The sequence below is a fragment of the Conger conger genome, chromosome 9, assembly GCF_963514075.1.
Source record: "Conger conger chromosome 9, fConCon1.1, whole genome shotgun sequence".
Taxonomy (NCBI): Eukaryota; Metazoa; Chordata; class Actinopteri; order Anguilliformes; family Congridae; genus Conger; species Conger conger.
In genome coordinates, this window is record NC_083768.1 from 59,962,922 (window position 1) to 59,981,490 (window position 18,569).

The 18,569-nt window shown below is 44.2% G+C and overlaps 2 protein-coding genes across 2 annotated transcripts in view; both read left to right on the forward strand.

Annotated features, from left to right (window-relative positions):
- LOC133137741 (scavenger receptor cysteine-rich type 1 protein M130-like) overlaps positions 1-1,948 on the forward strand; it is a 56,934-nt gene extending 54,986 nt beyond the window's left edge. Inside the window, exons 17-18 of the mRNA XM_061256070.1 lie at positions 1,545-1,597; positions 1,709-1,948. Coding sequence (XP_061112054.1) covers positions 1,545-1,597; positions 1,709-1,948 — 293 coding nt within the window. The remainder of the gene's footprint in view (positions 1-1,544; positions 1,598-1,708) is intronic.
- A 10,141-nt stretch (positions 1,949-12,089) lies between these two features.
- LOC133137742 (deleted in malignant brain tumors 1 protein-like) overlaps positions 12,090-18,569 on the forward strand; it is a 74,558-nt gene continuing 68,078 nt past the window's right edge. Inside the window, exons 1-4 of the mRNA XM_061256071.1 lie at positions 12,090-12,207; positions 12,833-13,138; positions 17,397-17,711; positions 18,232-18,552. Coding sequence (XP_061112055.1) covers positions 12,096-12,207; positions 12,833-13,138; positions 17,397-17,711; positions 18,232-18,552 — 1,054 coding nt within the window. The 5' untranslated portion in view covers positions 12,090-12,095. The remainder of the gene's footprint in view (positions 12,208-12,832; positions 13,139-17,396; positions 17,712-18,231; positions 18,553-18,569) is intronic.

The following is an 18,569-nucleotide window of genomic DNA, read 5'->3' on the forward strand; positions in this document are numbered from 1 at the left end:
GTAGGCAATTTAACATTACAACGATATAAACGTAGCTAATTTCAGTGGGCATCTTGTTTAGCTAACTAGCTAAATTAGCGAGCGAAGCTAGACACTCGTTACCATACTTTGCCAAACTTTCCTTTACTTACTCAGAATTCGTACATAAACACTCAAAAACATTCTCAACGCGTTAGAATAATTATCATGACACAGTTAACAGTGAAATATCATCAACACACCTGAATAAGGGGAGAAATAAGAGTGGTGTTTCCTTCAGTAATGTTTTACTGTAATGAAGAAAATACCGCGAATCCCCTAGTATGTAGGTGGAGGCTAGAGTAATCCGGTCTCAAACTAACGGATCAAGACCACATTGTCGATCACTGATAATACGGTTACATCTTAACTTTTTAACCATGAAGAATGAAATAAACAATGGATTAAAGAGACTTTTTAGTGTTTTAACCCTTTGTAATCATACCATGAGTTTTTACTGTTTTTAACCCATTTTAAAACACATCTTATGAATTATTTCCCATGACCATATGATCTTTTCTTAAACCTCATAACAGCATTCTAATCTTAGTACAGACCATGACATTACAATCTTTTCACACTTATCAGACCATAAGTATATCATCATTTTAACCTATCACATAATCAATCCCTTTGTTGAATCCTTTACAAGTCCGATTAAATTCCACTGCGGTTTGAAACAAAATACGGAAGGTTCCGTCCTACCACGATCCAGGTGCATGAGTCAATGTCCTTATCTTCGGAGTGTAGGTCGGTCTGCAGAAACAGGCGTCTATCCAACGCAATTCCTCCTATGGGTGGCTCGCCATCTTGTTTTTCCAGCTTCGGTGTGCAAACACCAAGCGATCCTCAGCACTGGCCAAACCTGGCCTGTTGTACAACAGTCAAATCTACGTACAAACATTTTAGTCTGACATATTTCGTAACAGAACTGAAGTACTCGAGGAAGACTAGCAACTAAATACAGGTTAATTGTTAAACTAATCGAAACCGCACTTTAAAATGGCGGCGCCATTCACGTCACTTTACTAACAAGGCTAACTCAACCATGCCGGTTAAAATAACTTACAAAATAAAGGTAGCATGCTAATTTACGCTAATTTAATCGTTTTAATTCACCAAATCCTTGTTCAAACTCAAATAAAAATAACATAAACCAGCAAGGTAAATAGAAGGTGAACACCAAATTGGGAAAATAAGGGTATATATTCTACTTGCTTCTTTTTCTCACTCGCTGTAACTTTCCGGCTGCTGGTCTTATCATCTATTAATCAATCTTTCTAGAAAACGGTGCTATAGTTACGCTGATTGGCTATTACCGCTGCACTTTTTAAAGGAACAGTACACAAAGTAAAATGGCACTTTTATTACTTGCTTAAGGTGATATTAACCTAGGTTACATATGTCTACCTGGACGATATCTCTCAGTCCCACGAGGAACATTTTCACCACGTCCGTCAGGTCCTACACTGGCTCCTGGAGAACAGATTATTGGTGAATAAGTAAAAGTGAATTTCACCGGTCAGGCGTCCAGTTCTTAGGTCTGCTGATCCCCGAAGGGGAGCCGGAGGTGAAAGTGGTATGGAGTGGCTGGAACCTGACTGCCGTAAACGGCTGAAGCCAGCTTTTATTGAAGATTGATAAGAAGCTACAGCTCTGTGACCGTACCCCTCCCCTCACTTACCTCCAGCAAGAGTCCCTTCCTCTGGAGCTCTACGGCCAGTTCTGCATTCCGTGCCTCAAAGACCGATTCCCTGCTGCTCGCCGCCTCGCCAGGCCCCAACAAACGCTCCCTTGTGAGGGTGGATGCCTCTGTCAGAGCGGATGGCAGGACCCCCCCGTGTGCCTGGCGGTGGCTGAGAGGAGCTGCAGCATCGGGGGGGGGGAGCTGCCCGCCGTCAGGCCGCCGTTTGAGAGGTGGAGCCACTGAAATACTGCTGACTGAAATATTTACTCAGAACTGAGTATGTTACCTGAGGTGTAGTCTCTGATGTCATTTATAGCACCCATGTCAAACTCCAGTCCTGGAGGGCCGCAGTGTCTGTGGGTTTAACTCCAGTCTTGGAGGGCCGCAGTGTCTGCAGGTTTAACTCCAGTCCTGGAGGGCCGCAGTGTCTGCAGGATTAACTCCAGTCCTGGAGGGCCGCAGTGTCTGCGGGTTTAACTCCAGTCCTGGAGGGCCGCAGTGTCTGCGGGTTTAACTCCAGTCCTGGAGGGCCGCAGTGTCTGCGGGTTTAACTCCAGTCCTGGAGGGCCGCAGTGTGCTGTTTTTGGGCTTGTTCTCGGCACCTGTGGTTTATTCAAGTTAAAGCTCATAATTCAGCTTGACACCCCTCATTTAGATGAACTACGGAGCAACTTGAAACATGACTAAATGTACTGAAATAAAAGTATATAGTTTTCCCATTTTTATATATACATTATTAAAGTATACATATACAGTATAACAGAATAAAGATCATCTGTGCTCATTATAATAGTCTTTTTTCTTCATTTAAATTCTCATTACTGCTTTGCTGACTATTTCATCTCCTATTATATGTAAGCTGAAATTAGTTTTTTTTTAATCATGAAAAAATGACCATTTTGTCTGAAATAAACAATAAGTTAATGTTTTTGTTATTGAAGATTTTAGTTTTATATTAGATATCAAGATTTTGCTGCATAGGCCTTCAGACTGCTTTCATTGGCTCATTGGCTCAGGTGATCAGAGCAGTTGTCTCATTGGCTCAGGTGGTCAGAGCAGTTGTCTCATTGGCCCAGGTGGTCAGAGCAGTTGTCTCATTGACTCAGGTGGTCAGAGCAGTTGTCTCCTTGGCTCAGGTGGTCAGAGCAGTTGTCTCATTGGCTCAGGTGGTCAGAGCAGTTGTCTCATTGGCTCAGGTGGTCAGAGCAGTTGTCTCATTGGCTCAGGTGGTAAGCGCAGTTGTGTGGCAGTCGGAGGGTTGCCGCTTTGATCCCGTCCTGGGTGTGTCAAAGTGTCCCTGAGCAGGACACCTAACCCCCAAATTGCTCCTGACAAGCTGGTTGGTGCCTTGCACGGCAGCCAATTGTCATGTGTATGACTGGGTGAATGAAAAGCATCAGTTGTCCAGCGCTTTGGATAAAGGCGCTATGTAAATGCCAAATGTTTACCGTTTAAGTACTCCAACTTGAAGAGCTGCGGAGTGAAGCGTTTTACTGTGTGAAGCTCTCAAACCCACTTCCAGCCCCTGACCACAAGCCCAGCTGCAGCTTCTCTGGTGTCATATCAGGTTTATTCATCTACGTTTTTCCTCTCGAGCTAATCAGATGGCATTTTATAGCAGTTTGTTTTTTCCTGTGCTTGGCACAGGGGTGTGAGTGTGAGTATGGGGTGCCAGTCGTTCAAAAGGGGCACACATTGTACACATTGCTCAATGTTCTCACATGTAGCATCACCAAGTGTTAAAAAAGAGAATAAATGTAGCACAATTCTCAAATGTCCTTGGTCACTCATGGCTCTGGATTCTGGCCTTCCTGTCTCTAAAGGCATGACCGTGATCCTGACCGTTGTGGACCGTTTCTCCAAGTCCTCCACCTCATGGCCCTTCCCATGCTTCCGTCATCCAGGGAAAGGGAGCTCCTGTTCCTGCATGTTTCTGCCTCCACGCCCTCCTCTGGAAGCCATGTCCCACAGGGGACCTCGCTTTTCCTGCCCGGCATTCTGTGCCCTGATGGGAGCCAAGGCCCGGTCATCCTCCGGCTTTCATCCCCAAACCAACGGTCAGACCGAACAGATGAATCAGGGGTTGGATAAAATAATAATAATAATAATACATTTTATTTAAAGCGCCTTTCACGTCACCCAAGGACACTGTATAGTAGTGGCAAGTGGCAGTCATAAAACAACATATAGGGACAGACACTGTACACTTAAAAGACACTATACAAAAATGTAGACAATAAAATAAAGTATATAAAACAACAAACAACAATAGGATGGTACATGGCGAGAGTGAGATGGAGGGGTCAGTTAGGAGTAGGGAGGAAAAGCAAGAGTGAAAAGGTGAGTTTTGAGCTTGGATTTGAAGGTGGACAGTGAGGTGATTTTCCGTAGTGCAAGTGGGAGGGAGCCTCAGACGGTCAGACCGAACAGATGAATCAGGGGTTGAATAAAAGCCTCCATTGACTCGTTGAGAAGTCTCCAGTAGGTGTCTGTCAGTTGGTTCTCTCTATGCATTCCTCTTATGGCACCATGTTGATGGAGTGTTTGGCCAAAAGGTTGACCATAGCACTCTCTTCCAGTCATAATTCCAATCCAATCTCTGCAACTGTTAATCCATGATCTTTAAACATTTAATCCATGATCCTAGGTTTCTTTATGGCCGCCCACCATCTTCCCCCCCCCCCGTCTGTGGGGACAACATGCACTTGCATCCTGTTCCTGGCAAATCTGTAATAAAACCGTTTATCATTTTTATTGTTTATCATTATCATTTATTTTAATTTTTTTGTGCCCATTACCTGAAGGTCAGTTGCCATCTATCTATGTTGAATTTCACAGCTCTTAGGAAGCGATGGATTGACACTACCATAGGGCTTCAGACGGTACGAAAACTTTTTGGAAATGATCCGCTTTCTTCTTCCGTGTCTGACCGTGCAGTGAGTCACAGGGGCGGGGCCTCCTGCTGGTGGGAGGAGTCCTGGCTGACTGCAGTGACGCAGAGTTGGTATATATGGAGAAAATGTAAATGGCGGGTGCTGATTTGTCATTACGTGTGTTTGTGGTGCTGGTGCCGTGTTCTAATAAGGCAGTGGTGAATGTGATTGGTGGAGGAGAGAGTGTGCTGTCTCTGGGGGGCAGGGTCCATATGCACAGAGCTCAGTCTCACTCAGAGCTCAGAGGTGCAGGTGTGAGCACTCTGCTCTGTGGAAGGGTACGCTTGTCTGCGCTGAAGATGGAGAGATGTCTGCTGTTCCTCTCTCTCTCCTCCCTCCTCCTGCTCTCCACAGCCAGTGAGTACCAGCTTCATCCTCCTCTCCTGCTTCTCCACACCCAGTCAGGGTCAGAGACTGGGGGCCAGGGCCAAATGGTCAGAGGGTCTCCTGGTCAAAGGGCTCTCCAGTAAGAGCAGGGTTACAGGCAGCCTCTAAACACCACAGATTACTGGAGGGACATTTCTCTGCATGCTTCATTAAGATTTCATTATTATTTATAAATATTATGTTATAAATATATATTCTAAACTGTTTCTGTATTTTATTCACTGGTTGTAAATGTATAAATTGAAAAAATTGTGCCAGGAGAAAGCTATTTGTTTGGTATTGGTATTGTGTTCGTGTTTTAGTGTACGTATATAAAGTCAAAATGGTGTTTCTATAATTCTTCAGGTCTACTTAAGTTGGCATCTGATTTTCCCTTAAAGTCTAGGGCCAGCTTGCTCTCTGAAAAATACAACCTGCAGTTTAGTGTAAGAATTGTAATAAGATGGTATTATTTTCTTACTGTGTGTAGTTGCAAGCTGCTGTTTAGTGTTTTAAGTTTGTGAAAGTCTGAAGCCTCTGGCATGTTTGAACTGAACGGAAATGTGACCCACTCTCTTCACAGCGATACATTTGATTACACATTAATTACATTTATTAATTAATACACTTTATTTAATTTTATACACTTATTGAAATGTACTCATCTCCTGCGGACAGCGATTAAAAATGTATTAATCTTATGAAAAGATTATTTGGCACATCAGTGGTAACACCTGTGGAAATGTTAACTTCAAAAGCACTGAAGCAACGTTCACCCAAAGTCAGACTTCCTGTCTAATCTCATAAAATGACAGTCTCGTATTAAAATTTAACATGGGAGTTGTGTGTCTCTAGAGGAACTGTCCTTCCCCATCTGCTGGGGATCACGGCTGTGTGCAGAAGATGCCTCTTCTGTGGAAATCATCACTTTTCCAGTCTTTACCCTGCTACATGTCATTAGGGCATCTTCCACTTTCCTGCCATTTGCAATAATTGCAGTAGTAATACTGTAGTGAGTTTGTGTTTTTATCTTGGTTATGTTTATCAATTAAGGTATGTAGATACCTGAAATGAAAATGAAAAAGCGCCATTCTAAAGTGTGTTTTGTTATTTTATTATTCCAGTAATTAATATTTTATTACAAAATATAAATTCCCATTTCATTTTATTTTGCGTGGGTTTTCTCTGATTGTATACCTGGTGTTATGTTTGCACACAAAGTGTTGCCATGGCTAGTCCATTTTGTATAGCCAATTCTACTTTGTTTCTTTGAGATTTTTAAATTCAGTTTGTGTTTATGGACTCCTCTATTAATGTCAGTTGCATGTGAGTGTGTTGTGAATTTATGGTTCTGAGCATACGTTTATAGTATTTGAGAGTCTCACAGGAATCAAGGCGTGAATCAATATTTTTTGTGTCTCTTTGTTTTTGATTTGATAATTTCCCCAGTTCTTTCCTTATTGTGGTATATTAAGGGTTAAAACTGAATATGTTGAAATGATCTTCTTACAATGTCATTGGTTTCCACCATGACCTTTATGTTCAATGGTCAAATAAATATCAGTGAGATTGTCCTTATGTACATCCAGAGAACTGCCTGTTAAACTTGCACTATCAAACTCAAACTATTTAAATCCTCCATGATTAATCTAGGGATTAATGAAATGGCCATATGTTTTTGAACTTCTAAGCGAAGCCTCTGTTCTCCATTATTTATACTTTCTCTGTTGGGTAGACAAAAGAACTGACAACGAGGATGGGATTTCTTAAATAATACGAGCACAAGATGGCTGGCTAACTTAGTGAGTAAAAAGAAAGACAAAATGGCGACTTTCGGAAAGTCTGACGATTTTCACTTTGAGGAAGGGGAAGAAACCTTTGGAGCTGATGAGGACAGGCTGGAACAGTGTTTTCAGGCAAATGGTCTGACGGAAGACGACAAAAATAAATGTGTTTTTCTGACTCTTGTGGGGCAGTTCTCATGGACTTGTGTGTACCTGTTAAGCCAAGCGGGAAAACTATAAAGAAGTAATGGGGTTTTATGTTCCTGAAACAAATTTTATTGTGAAAGGGTGCAAATTTCATACTGAAAACCAAATGGAAGGTGAGAGTACCAGTGAATACAGGGCCCATTTAAAAAAGTGGAAAGACTGTTAACTGCAGATTTAACCCTCGCGCTTGCGTCTGAAATGAGAGAGAATAAACTGTCAGAGACCAACAGCATTCAGACTCACAACTGACTCAAGCCCAGCACCACCCCCCTCAGGACCCCAGCCCGACAGAGCTACACCCAGCACCTACCCCCCCTGCTCACAGCCTACTGCAGGGAACCAGCCCCCACCACTGCCCCCGAAAACCACCAAACTCATCGACTCTAATGGCAAGTTCCTGCAGCACAGACAGATGTTCCCCACACACAGGGTAGGACAATTCTGGTGTCCCACTACTGACACGGCACACAAACTCCTTTGTCGTTCCGAACTAGGCGAACCAGATAACATCATCATACACACGGGTACAAATGACTTGTGTACTCAGGGAGAGAGGGTTCCACAGGCAGTGACAAAGGTGGCCCAAAAAGCACGCAGGGAGTTCCCCAGAGCCAAAATCACCATCTCCACTTTACTGCCTCGAAAGGACGTCCCTTCTGAACTAATCAATAACATAAACCGAGCCATCAACACAGACTGCGCTACACTGACGGGAGTTAAAGTCACACATCACCCCACTCTGACCCCGGAGCACCTATATGACCATGTGCACCTGGACCGGAGCAGCGTCTGGATGTTTGCAGAGGACCTGAGAGGAGCAGCACCCAGCCCTCACGCCATCAGAGGACCACCACGCCACCACCAGGGAACAGGACGCCGCAGTACTTCCACAACTGGGTCCTGACAGTAAACCATAAAAAATCTAAAATAATGATTTTCCAAAAAAAGGCTAGATCTCAGGGAAGCAGACACACGTTCAGTCTAGAAAACACTGCCCTAGAACACTAAAATGACCTGGGGCTGAAAATGAGTGCCTCTGAAACTTTGGTCTGGCAGTGAATTTATTGAAAGAAAAGGCCTGCAGAGCCTTCTATGCAATCACAAAAACATTATTGCAAATTGACATTCCAATCTGAATCTTGTAATCCTGCCAATTGCTTTGTATGGAAGTGAAGTATGGGGTCAACATGACTACATTAGATGGGAAAAGCATCCAATTGAAGACCTACATGCAGAATTCAGCAAAACAATTCTGAACATCCAACAAAAAACACCAAACAATGCATGAAGGGCTGAAAAAATGGTCACTCAAATTCTGGATGCATCTGAAGTCCCAAAACAACACTGCAGTTGCATTGCATTTCAAAGCCAAGAGCTGAACCCTGAAAAGAGTCACTAAGTCAGCTGGTACTGAGACTAACTAATCATCTCATCTAACAAGAACATCTCTCAGACCAGCACTGCTTCACAAACACAAATCAGAATTAACCAAATTGCTAAACAAAATAAAACCATTTATCTGGAGCATTGGAACAACCAGACCAAAACACAAGACAAGCTTATTTGCTACCTGGCCCTAAAACGAGAATACAAATTGGCTGGATATCTTCTGACTGTCTGAGATATGAAGCAGAGATGACTCCTTACCAAGTACAGACTCAGTGACCACAACCTAGCCATAGAAAAGGGTAGGTGAGGTTGAAACGGAGATGCACTTCCTTCCTTCTCAAATGTCAAAAATATAATAATATTAGAGAAAAATATTTTAATACATTTAAAAAACATATCCCCAACTTTCTCCATCTAGAAGAGAGAAACCAACTGCCGATAGTCTGAGGGATGTCAATTTATGCTTATCACAAATTTTGTGCACACGCCTTTGATTTACGATTACTTGGTATTTATTGACATACACACGTGGATACAAACAAATGCTGTGTCTAGCCGTGTTTCATGAAGTGTATTGAAAGTTGTTAGTTTGTTTCCGATCACGTATATATTTGCACACGGATTTCGGAAAATCTCTCCCTCTCTCTCTGTCTCTCTCTTTCTCTCTCTCTCTCTCTCTCTCTCTCTCTCTCTCAGGCAGGGAGGATGTGAGGCTGGTGAATGGTGGCAGCCCCTGTGCTGGGAGAGTGGAGGTTTACCATGATGGAGAGTGGGGGACAGTGTGTGATGCTTACTGGTACAGGAGTGATGCTGGGGTGGTGTGCAGACAGCTGGGCTGTGGAGATGCTGTAGATGCACTAGGAGGGGCTCACTTTGGACCAGGGTCTGGGAGAATATGGATGGATCGTGTGACCTGCAGTGGATCAGAATCCTCACTGAAGCAGTGTGGGTCACGAGGATGGGGTAAACATTACTGTAATCATGGAAAGGACGCTGGAGTGATCTGCTCAGGTAGGACTCAGTGTTATTCAGCTCTTACCAATGTTCTTAACCCAACTCAGCCCTCTGTATTTACATGAGGATATAATGTTTTTTATGAATGCACAGTCATAATAATACATAGACATGCTGCTCATGTTTGTTCAGAATGGTAACTGAATGCTGGGCTGGTGAGTGTGTGCATTGTTACACTTACTCCGGTCTCCCAGCTTGTGCCATCAAGTCCCTCCAGCTGGTCCAGAATGCTGCAGCCTGCCTGATCACCAGTCAGCCCAGGTCGCCTCATGTCACCCCGCTTCTCATTGGCCTCCACTGTCTTCCTATTGCCGCACGCATCGGTTTCAAGGCCCTAGCGTTGGCATTTCAGGCTGCAAAGGGGACTGCCCCACCTTACATACAATCCTTGATCACTCCCTACACCCCAGCTAGACCACTCTGGTCTGCCAGCTCTGGTCGCCTTATGGTTCCCTCTCTACGAGCACCTGGCTGTCGAGCCGCACGTTCACGCCTGTTTTCCGTTCTGGTTCCTCAGTGGTGGAATGACTTGCCTACCACTGTCAGAACAGCAGAATGCCTCCCCCTATTTCGACGCAGACTCACAACCCACCTTATCAAACTCTACCTTAGTCCTCCCTCCTGATTTCCCCTGCCCCTCCTTTCTGGTATCCCTATCCCCCCCCCCCCCCCCCCCCAAAAAAAACAAAAAAAAACATTTGCACTTATGATGACGACTGTTTAGAACAGCATTTCATGTGCATTTTGCTAGTTCTGGATGTGATGCTTTGATTTATGGTAGAACCTATGCACTTGTAAGTCGCTTTGGGTTAAAAGCGTCTGCCAAATGACAAAAATGTAAATGTAAATGTACTGAACCAATCCAGAATTTACACTGTTACAGAATCTCATATTTATGTTTCTCATGGTCTTTTTCCAAAACTATTAGAATGTTTTTTAAGTCTGTCTGTAATTTACAAGCAAGTGATTGGCTCATCTCACATTGCAGTATACATGTGATTGGCTCATGTCACATTGCAGTATACATGTGATTGGCTCATCTCACATTGCAGTATACATGTGATTGGCTCATCTCACACTGCAGTATACATGTGATTGGCTCATCTCACATTGCAGTATACATGTGATTGGCTCATCTCACACTGCTGTACTCCATGCATAATAGCTGTGCAGGCCTGTGTTCAGACAGCTGTGCTGAATGTTGTCTCTGGAATAAGGTGCCGGTCATTGCTGATGATTCTCTCTTTATTCTCTGTTCAACTGCAGAGGTCAGACTGGTGGGCGGGACTGACCTGTGCTCTGGGAGGGTAGAGGTGCATCATGGGAGCTCCTGGGGCACGGTGTGTGATGCTGACTTTGACCAGCAGGACGCAAGGTTGTGTGCAGGGAGCTGGGCTGTGGGGCTCCTAAAGAGCTGCACGGGGCAGCTGCATTCGGCCAGGGCGAGGGCCAGGTGTGGGCAGAGGAGATTCAGTGTAGAGGCAACGAATCTCAGATTAACTTCTGCCCCACAGCACCCTCACAGAATCAACCCTGCTCCCATGGAAACGATGTGGGCCTGGTGTGTTCTGGTAAGAGACCTCTCTTCAGTGCATTGTGATAGTTTCAGTGATCATTTTATTATTATTGACCTTTATTTATACAGGGTAGGTTGACTGAGAACACATGCTCTTTTGCAGCAACGCCCTGTTAATGCCATCGAGTAGCCTAACCTGCATGTCTTTGTGTGGGGGGAGGAACCCAGATACCCAGAGGAAACCCACACAGATTCAAAAGTTTCATTGGAAGTCTTGTAAGCTCATTGGGAGAGAGAGAGGGGGGGGGGGCTCATTGTTTATTTATTTTAATATCTTGGTACGTACTGGTGTTCACAATGACATCTATCTTAACAGAGGCTCCAGGACCTGCAGAATTTTTCATATTTAACAAGAAATAAAAATGACCCACCATATTTAAAAATGAGTTCAGACAAACTGTCAAACTGACAAACTGTCTTCTGACTGTCTGAGATATGAAGCAGAGATGACTCCTGACCAAGTACAGACTCAGTGACCACATCCTAGCCATAGAAAAGGGTAGGCATAAAACGTCCTGGCTACCAAATAATCAGAGAATATGTGGTCAGTGTAAGACAGGTGAGGTTGAAACGGAGATGCACTTCCTTCTAAAATGTCAAAAATATAATAATATTAGAGAAAAATATTTTAATACATTTAACAAACATATCCCCAACTTTCTCCATCTAGAAGAGAGAAACCAACTGCCGATAGTCTGAGGGATGTCAATTTATGCTAATCACAAATTTTGTGCATACGCCTTTGATTTACAATTACTTGGTATTTATCGACATACACACGTGGATACAAACAAAAGCTGTGTCTAGCCGTGTTTCATGAAGTGTATTGAAAGTTGTTAGTTTATTTCCGATCACGTATATATTTGCACACGGATTTCCGAAAATCTCTCTCTCTCTCTCTCTCTCTCTCTCTCTCAGGCAGGGAGGAAGTGAGGCTGGTGAATGGTGGCAGCCCCTGTGCTGGGAGAGTGGAGGTTTACCATGAAGGAGAGTGGGGGACAGTGTGTGATGCTTACTGGGACAGGAGTGATGCTGGGGTGGTGTGCAGACAGCTGGGCTGTGGAGTTGCTGTAGATGCACTAGGAGGTGCTCACTTTGGACCAGGGTCTGGGACAATATGGATGGATGATGTGTCCTGCAGTGGATCAGAATCCTCACTGAAGCAGTGTAGGTCAGCAGGATGGGGTGAACATAACTGTTATCCTGAAGAGGACGCTGGAGTGATCTGCTCAGGTAGGACTCCGTGTAATTCAGCTCTTACCAATGTTCTTAACCCAACTCAGCCCTCTGTATTTACATGAGGATATACTGCTTTTTATGAATGCACAGTCATAATAATACATAGACATGCTGCTCATGTTTGTTCAGAATGGTAACTGAATGCTGGGCTGGTAAGTGTGTGCATTGTTACACATACTGAACCAAACCAGAATTTACACAGTTACAGAATCTCATATGTATGTTTCTCATGGTCTTTTTCCATAACTATTAGAATGTTTTTTTAAGTCTGTCAGTAAATTACAGGTGATTGGCTCATCCCACACTGCAGTATACATGTGATTGGCTCATCTCACATTGCAGTATACATGTGATTGGCTCATCTCACATTGCAGTATTCATGTGATTGGCTCATGTCACATTGCAGTATACATGTGATTGGCTCATCTCACATTGCAGTATACATGTGATTGGCTCATCTCACATTGCAGTATACATGTGATTGGCTCATCTCGCACTGCTGTACTCCATGTATAATAGCTGTGCAGGCCTGTGTTCAGATAGCTGTGCTGAATATTGGCTCTGGAATAAGGTGCCAGTCATTCTGATGATTCTCTCTTTATTCCCTGTTCAACTGCAGAGGTCAGGCTGGTGGGCGGGACTGACCTGTGCTCTGGGAGAGTAGAGGTGCATCATGGGAGCTCCTGGGGCACGGTGTGTGATGCTGACTTTGACCAGCGGGACGCAGAGGTTGTGTGCAGGGAGCTGGGCTGTGGGGCTCCTAAAGAGCTGCGTGGGGCAGCTGCATTCGGCCAGGGCGAGGGCCAGGTGTGGGCAGAGGAGATTCAGTGTAGAGGCAACGAATCTCACATTTACTTCTGCCCCACAACACCCTCACAGAATCAACCCTGCTCCCATGGAAACGATGTGGGCCTGGTGTGTTCTGGTAAGAGTCCTCTCTGGAGTGCATTGTGATAGTTTCAGTGATCATTTTATTATTATTGACCTTTATTTATACAGGGTAGGTTGACTGAGAACACATGCTCTTTTGCAGCAACCGTCATATTTAAAAATGAGTTCAGACAAACTGTCTTCCGACTGCCTGAGATATGAAGCAGAGATGACTCCTTACCAAGTACAGACTCAATGACCACAACCTTGCCATAGAAAAGGGTAGGCATAAAACGTCCTGGCTACCAAATAATCAGAGAATATGTGGTCAGTGTAAGACAGGTTGAAACGGAGAGACACTTCCTTCGAAAATGTCAAAAATATAATAATATTACAGAAAAATATTTTATTACTAAATGCTAAACAAGCTTAGTAAGCTTGATAATCTGAAAAAAGAGAGAAAGAGGGAGAGAGAGACAGAAAGAGAGAGAGAGAGAGAGAGAGAGAGAGGGAGAGAGTGCATGTTTTTATCTTGGTTATGTTTATCAATTAAGATTTCAACCCTAAATTAGCCCTCCGTGGGGTATCTATCAGAGAGTTGTTTTGCTGTATTGCTTTAACAGCCATTGTGTAAAGCACCTTCCCTTGATCCCCCTCTAGGACCACCCTATCCCTCCTATTTCTCTATTAAAGGACCTGAAAATCAGGCCCTGTGAGCTTGGGAGAAACGAATAGTCCAGGAATGGATCCCCTATAACGTGAAGGGCTGTGTTTGCAGGAGAGTTTCTTCAAAGTAGTTTTTCTTCTTCAGCCAATGCTTTCCTCCATCCCTTCAGGACTGTGGTGGCATACCTTGCTGACCTGATTCTCAGGCAAGCTCCAATGCTCTCTACTTTGTCCAATTCTAGTCCGGCTCAATCTCTTACCTGTCGAACCTTGGTGGTCTTTGATGCGCAGAGTAACTCTATCAGCCTAGTCGGGATCCAAACACCACCGGTTCTTCCAGGAACCAGAAAGCGGATGTAACTGGCCCCATCCTTTGGTGCATCAGAAGTCCCCATGCACGCGATAATCCATTGTAAAATTTGGGTAGTCCATTCAGCTTAAGCCCATTGCAGTTCATGAGCATGCCCAACCCCAATGCCTTCCTCAGTATGGTACAGGCTTAGGGTCTCCTGACTATGTCGTCCGGGCCATAAAGCAGTCTCTGGATGAACTGTACCCTGAAAGCAGCCCCCCTGCTGCCCAGGTGCACTAGGCCTTGCCCCCCCTCCTCCTTTGGCAGGTACAGGACACTCTGGGGGATCCAGTGTAAGTTGTCCCAAAAGAAATCCACGATCACTGCCCATACCTTGCTATGAACCCAGGAGGAGGGTCCAAGCAAGCCAGCCGGTGCCCTAGTGCTGCCGCCACCAGGTTGTTGATTATCAGCGTCCGTCCTGTGGCATCTGTGGCAGCGACCATCTCCACTTCTTAAGACGGGCCTCTACCGTTTCCAGCACACCTTCCCAGTTCTGTTTAGTGAAGGCATCATCGCCCAAGAAGGTGCCCAGGTATTTCAGCCCAGCACGTTTCCACTGGAGGCCCCCTGGCACAGTAGGCGGCCCTCCTCTCCATTCCCCCACTAGCACCGCTTCACTCTTTCCACAATTTGTTTTGGCTAATTAGATTATCTTGAAGCTGTTAACAGTTCTGTCCAGCACATCAACATCTCTCTGATTTGTTACAATGACAGCCACATCATCTGCATATGGGCTGTGCAAAGTGGAATATTAAAACCTTTAACCTGCGGCCTTATCTTGTTCAGCAGGGGTTCAATCACCCCAACTCAATGTTCTGATACAGCACCTTAATCTTGTCAATAAAATCATGATTAAAACCAAAGGCTTTAAGGGTGCTCCATGAATAGGTTTAACTCTATCAAATGCCTTCTCCTGGTCTAAAGAAATAAGACCACTGTCAATTTTTGACTGTCCACAGGTTGTAAAAAAATCTCTAATTAAAATGACATTATCTGTAATTGTCCTGCCAGGCACGCAATATGTCTGGTCTGCCCCAAAACCTGCCCCAATAACCTGCCTCATCACTTCTCTCAACCTGTTAGCTAAGGTCTTAGAGAGGAGGTTGTAATCTGTGCAGAGTAATGCCACAGGTTTTGACTTCTTTTGGGTTTCCTTTTTTGGGAAGTAGTGTTATAACTGCTCTCCTACAACTCAGTGGTAGTAGTCCCTTATTTAGGCTGTCATTAAGCACAACTTCCAAATCCTGCTTGTACGCTTATGCTTCCGTTTCATGGCGGTACTTTAAAACTGACATTATCCATTATAGCCCCGCCATCATCCACTTGATTTATAACAGTATTATCTGTCAACAAGCCCCCAGTATGTGCCTGTTCATTCACCGCCTCTTCCTCCATCTCATCTTCTTAGACGCATTATCGTTAGACTGTTCGCTACTCCCCTTCCCAATTTCCAAAACTTGTCCAATTTCCCCCACTATTCCCCACAGCGCCTGATGTCGAGACTTCTAAGTCTGTGGGCCCAGGCGTTTCCGTAGTCGATTCTATATTACTTGTTCGTTCCTTATTGGGACAGGCCGGCCTATTTGACCTTCCTCTTTACATATAAAACACTTTAAACTGTCAGAGGTGGCGTACACAGAATAATCACAATGTCTATTCTAAAATTCTGGCCAAATGATGTGTCATTGTTTAGAATCATGTACACCCGTCTTCTCAAAGATATGACAAGTCTTAAGAGAGGGGATTGAAACCCACCAAACAATGTTTTAATCGGCATAACTATTTTTCCATGCCGCAACAAAGCTTGTGTTAACATTTCCTTTGTTACCATAGGCGGCATGTTCGATAATGTGATCCTTCTCGCTGGGTTAACGAGAGGGAGTACCACAGTGAAAGTTTATTTAATTAATATTCCATGTTCTACCACGGCATTTACTTTATCAATGCTGTAAAAGAACAGCACAATGCCTTTATGCGTCTTTGATGAGGATTTAATGCAATCATGTCCAACCACCTCCACCACAGCTAGCATACACTCTTCCACTGAGCAAGGTACGGTCGGGCGGCTGTAAGGCCATGCAGCAGCGTAAACTGCCCACCCCCCAGCGCCACTGCCTGTCAGCCAGCTAAACTGGCCCACGGCCTTGTTAAAACATCCCTATTGCTTTTAAGAGTGATTGAACAGCAGTACAGCAGAGAAATATAAGAGTGCAATGGTTTTATTATTTTTAAATTCCACAAGTGCAGAATATAGGAAAAGGTTTAGCAGCTGCTTAGCAAGTCATGGTCAGGCCACTCACTCAGGCATACACTCACCACACCCAACTCCCAGCATGCAGCACACCCAACTCCCAGCATGCAGCACACCCAACTCCCAGCATGCAGCACACCCAACTCCCAGCATGCAGCACACCCAACTCCCAGCATGCAGAGAGACAAAGACAAAGAGAGAGAGAGAGAGAGAGGGGGGGAGAGGGAGAGAGTACGTGTTTTTATCTGGGTTATGTTTATCAATTAGGGTGTGTAGGTATGAATTTATCTCCACCTTTAAAGATTGGGGTTATGAGTCCTTGAATCCATCAGAAATGCATTTCCACAAATCATTTATCTAAGTTTTCAGATGTCAGTTTTATCGTAGGAGGAACGAACTTCATGAGTCTCAGCTGTTCGTATTGGGCACTGAAATGAAAGAGCACCTTTCTAAAGTATGTTTTGTTATTTTATTATTCCAGTAATTAATATTTTATTACAAAATAAAAATTCTACGGATCCTGGAGCACTTGTTAAGACAGACGGGATCATGAACACCAGTACCAACCAAGATCTTTAAATAACAAAAACAAATGCATTATTAATATAATTAAATTAAAACTATTATGTTTATAGACAAGTTTATACAGTTTAAAGCATTTTTAATTGTGATTCAATTAAAGCAGGTGACTTTAATGTTCGGTGATTGGTGTATGTTTTTGGCTTGTTGTACTTGTTGGCTTGTACCATTAACAGAACTTCAATCTCCGCTTCAGAGAAGCTTTTTTCTTTTTTCGACCATCTCTTTAAAAAGCCGAAATTCCATATATGGTGTTTTAGGGGTGTCAATTTATGCTAATCCCAAATTTTGTGCATGCGCCTGATTTACGATTACTTGGTATTTATCGACACACATGGATACAAACAAAAGCTGTGTCTAGCCGTGTTTCATGAAGTGTATTGAAAGTTGTTAGTTTGTTTTCGATCACATATATATTTGAACAGGAATTTCTGAAAATCTCTCCCTCTCTCTCTCTCTCAGGCAGGGAGGATGTGAGGCTGGTGAATGGTGGCAGCCCCTGTGCTGGGAGAGTGGAGGTTTACCATCGGGGAGAGTGGGGGACAGTGTGTGGTCATGACTGGGACATGAGTGATGCTGGGGTGGTGTGCAGACAGCTGGGCTGTGGAGATGCTCTAGATGCACTAAGAGAGGGTCACTTTGGACCAGGGTCTGGGCGAATATGGATGGCTTATGTGTCCTGCAGTGGATCAGAATCCTCACTGAAGCAGTGTGGGTCACTAGGATGGGGTATACATGACTGTGATCATGGAAAGGATGCTGGAGTGAACTGCTCAGGTAGGACCCAGTGTTATTCAGCTCTTACCAATGTTCTTAACCCAACTCAGCCCTCTGTATTTACATGAGGTTATATTGCTTTTTATGAATGCACAGTCATAATAATACATAGACATGCTGCTCATGTTTGTTTAGAATGGTAACTGAATGCTGGGCTGGTAAGTGTGTGCATTGTTACACTTACTGAACCAATCCAGAATTTACAGTTACAGAATCTCATATTTATGTTTCTCATGGTCTTTTTCCATAACTATTATGTTTTTTTTAAGTCTATCTGTAATTTACAGGTGATTGGCTCATCTCACATTGCAGTATACATGTGATTGGCTCATCTCACATTGCAGTATACATGTGATTGGCTCATCTCACAGTGCAGTATACATGTGATTGGCTCATCTCACACTGCTGTACTCCATGTATAATAGCTGTGCATGCCTGTGTTCAGACAGTTGTGCTGAATGTTGTCTCTGGAATAAGGTGCCGGTCATTGCTGATGATTCTCTCTTTATTCCTTCTTTAGCTCCAGCTCCTCAAATTGTCAGGCTGGTGGGCGGGACTGACCTGTGCTCTGGGAGAGTAGAGGTGCATCATGGGAGCTCCTGGGGCACGGTGTGTGATGCTGACTTTGACCAGCAGGACGCAGAGGTTGTGTGCAGGGAGCTGGGCTGTGGGGCTCCTAAAGAGCTGCGTGGGGCAGCTGCATTCGGCCAGGGCGAGGGCCAGGTGTGGGCAGAGGAGATTCAGTGTAGAGGCAACGAATCTCAGATTTACTTCTGCCCAAGAAAACCCTCACAGAATCAATCCTGCTCCCATGGAAACAATGTGGGCCTTGAGTGTTCTGGTAAGAGTCCTCTCTGC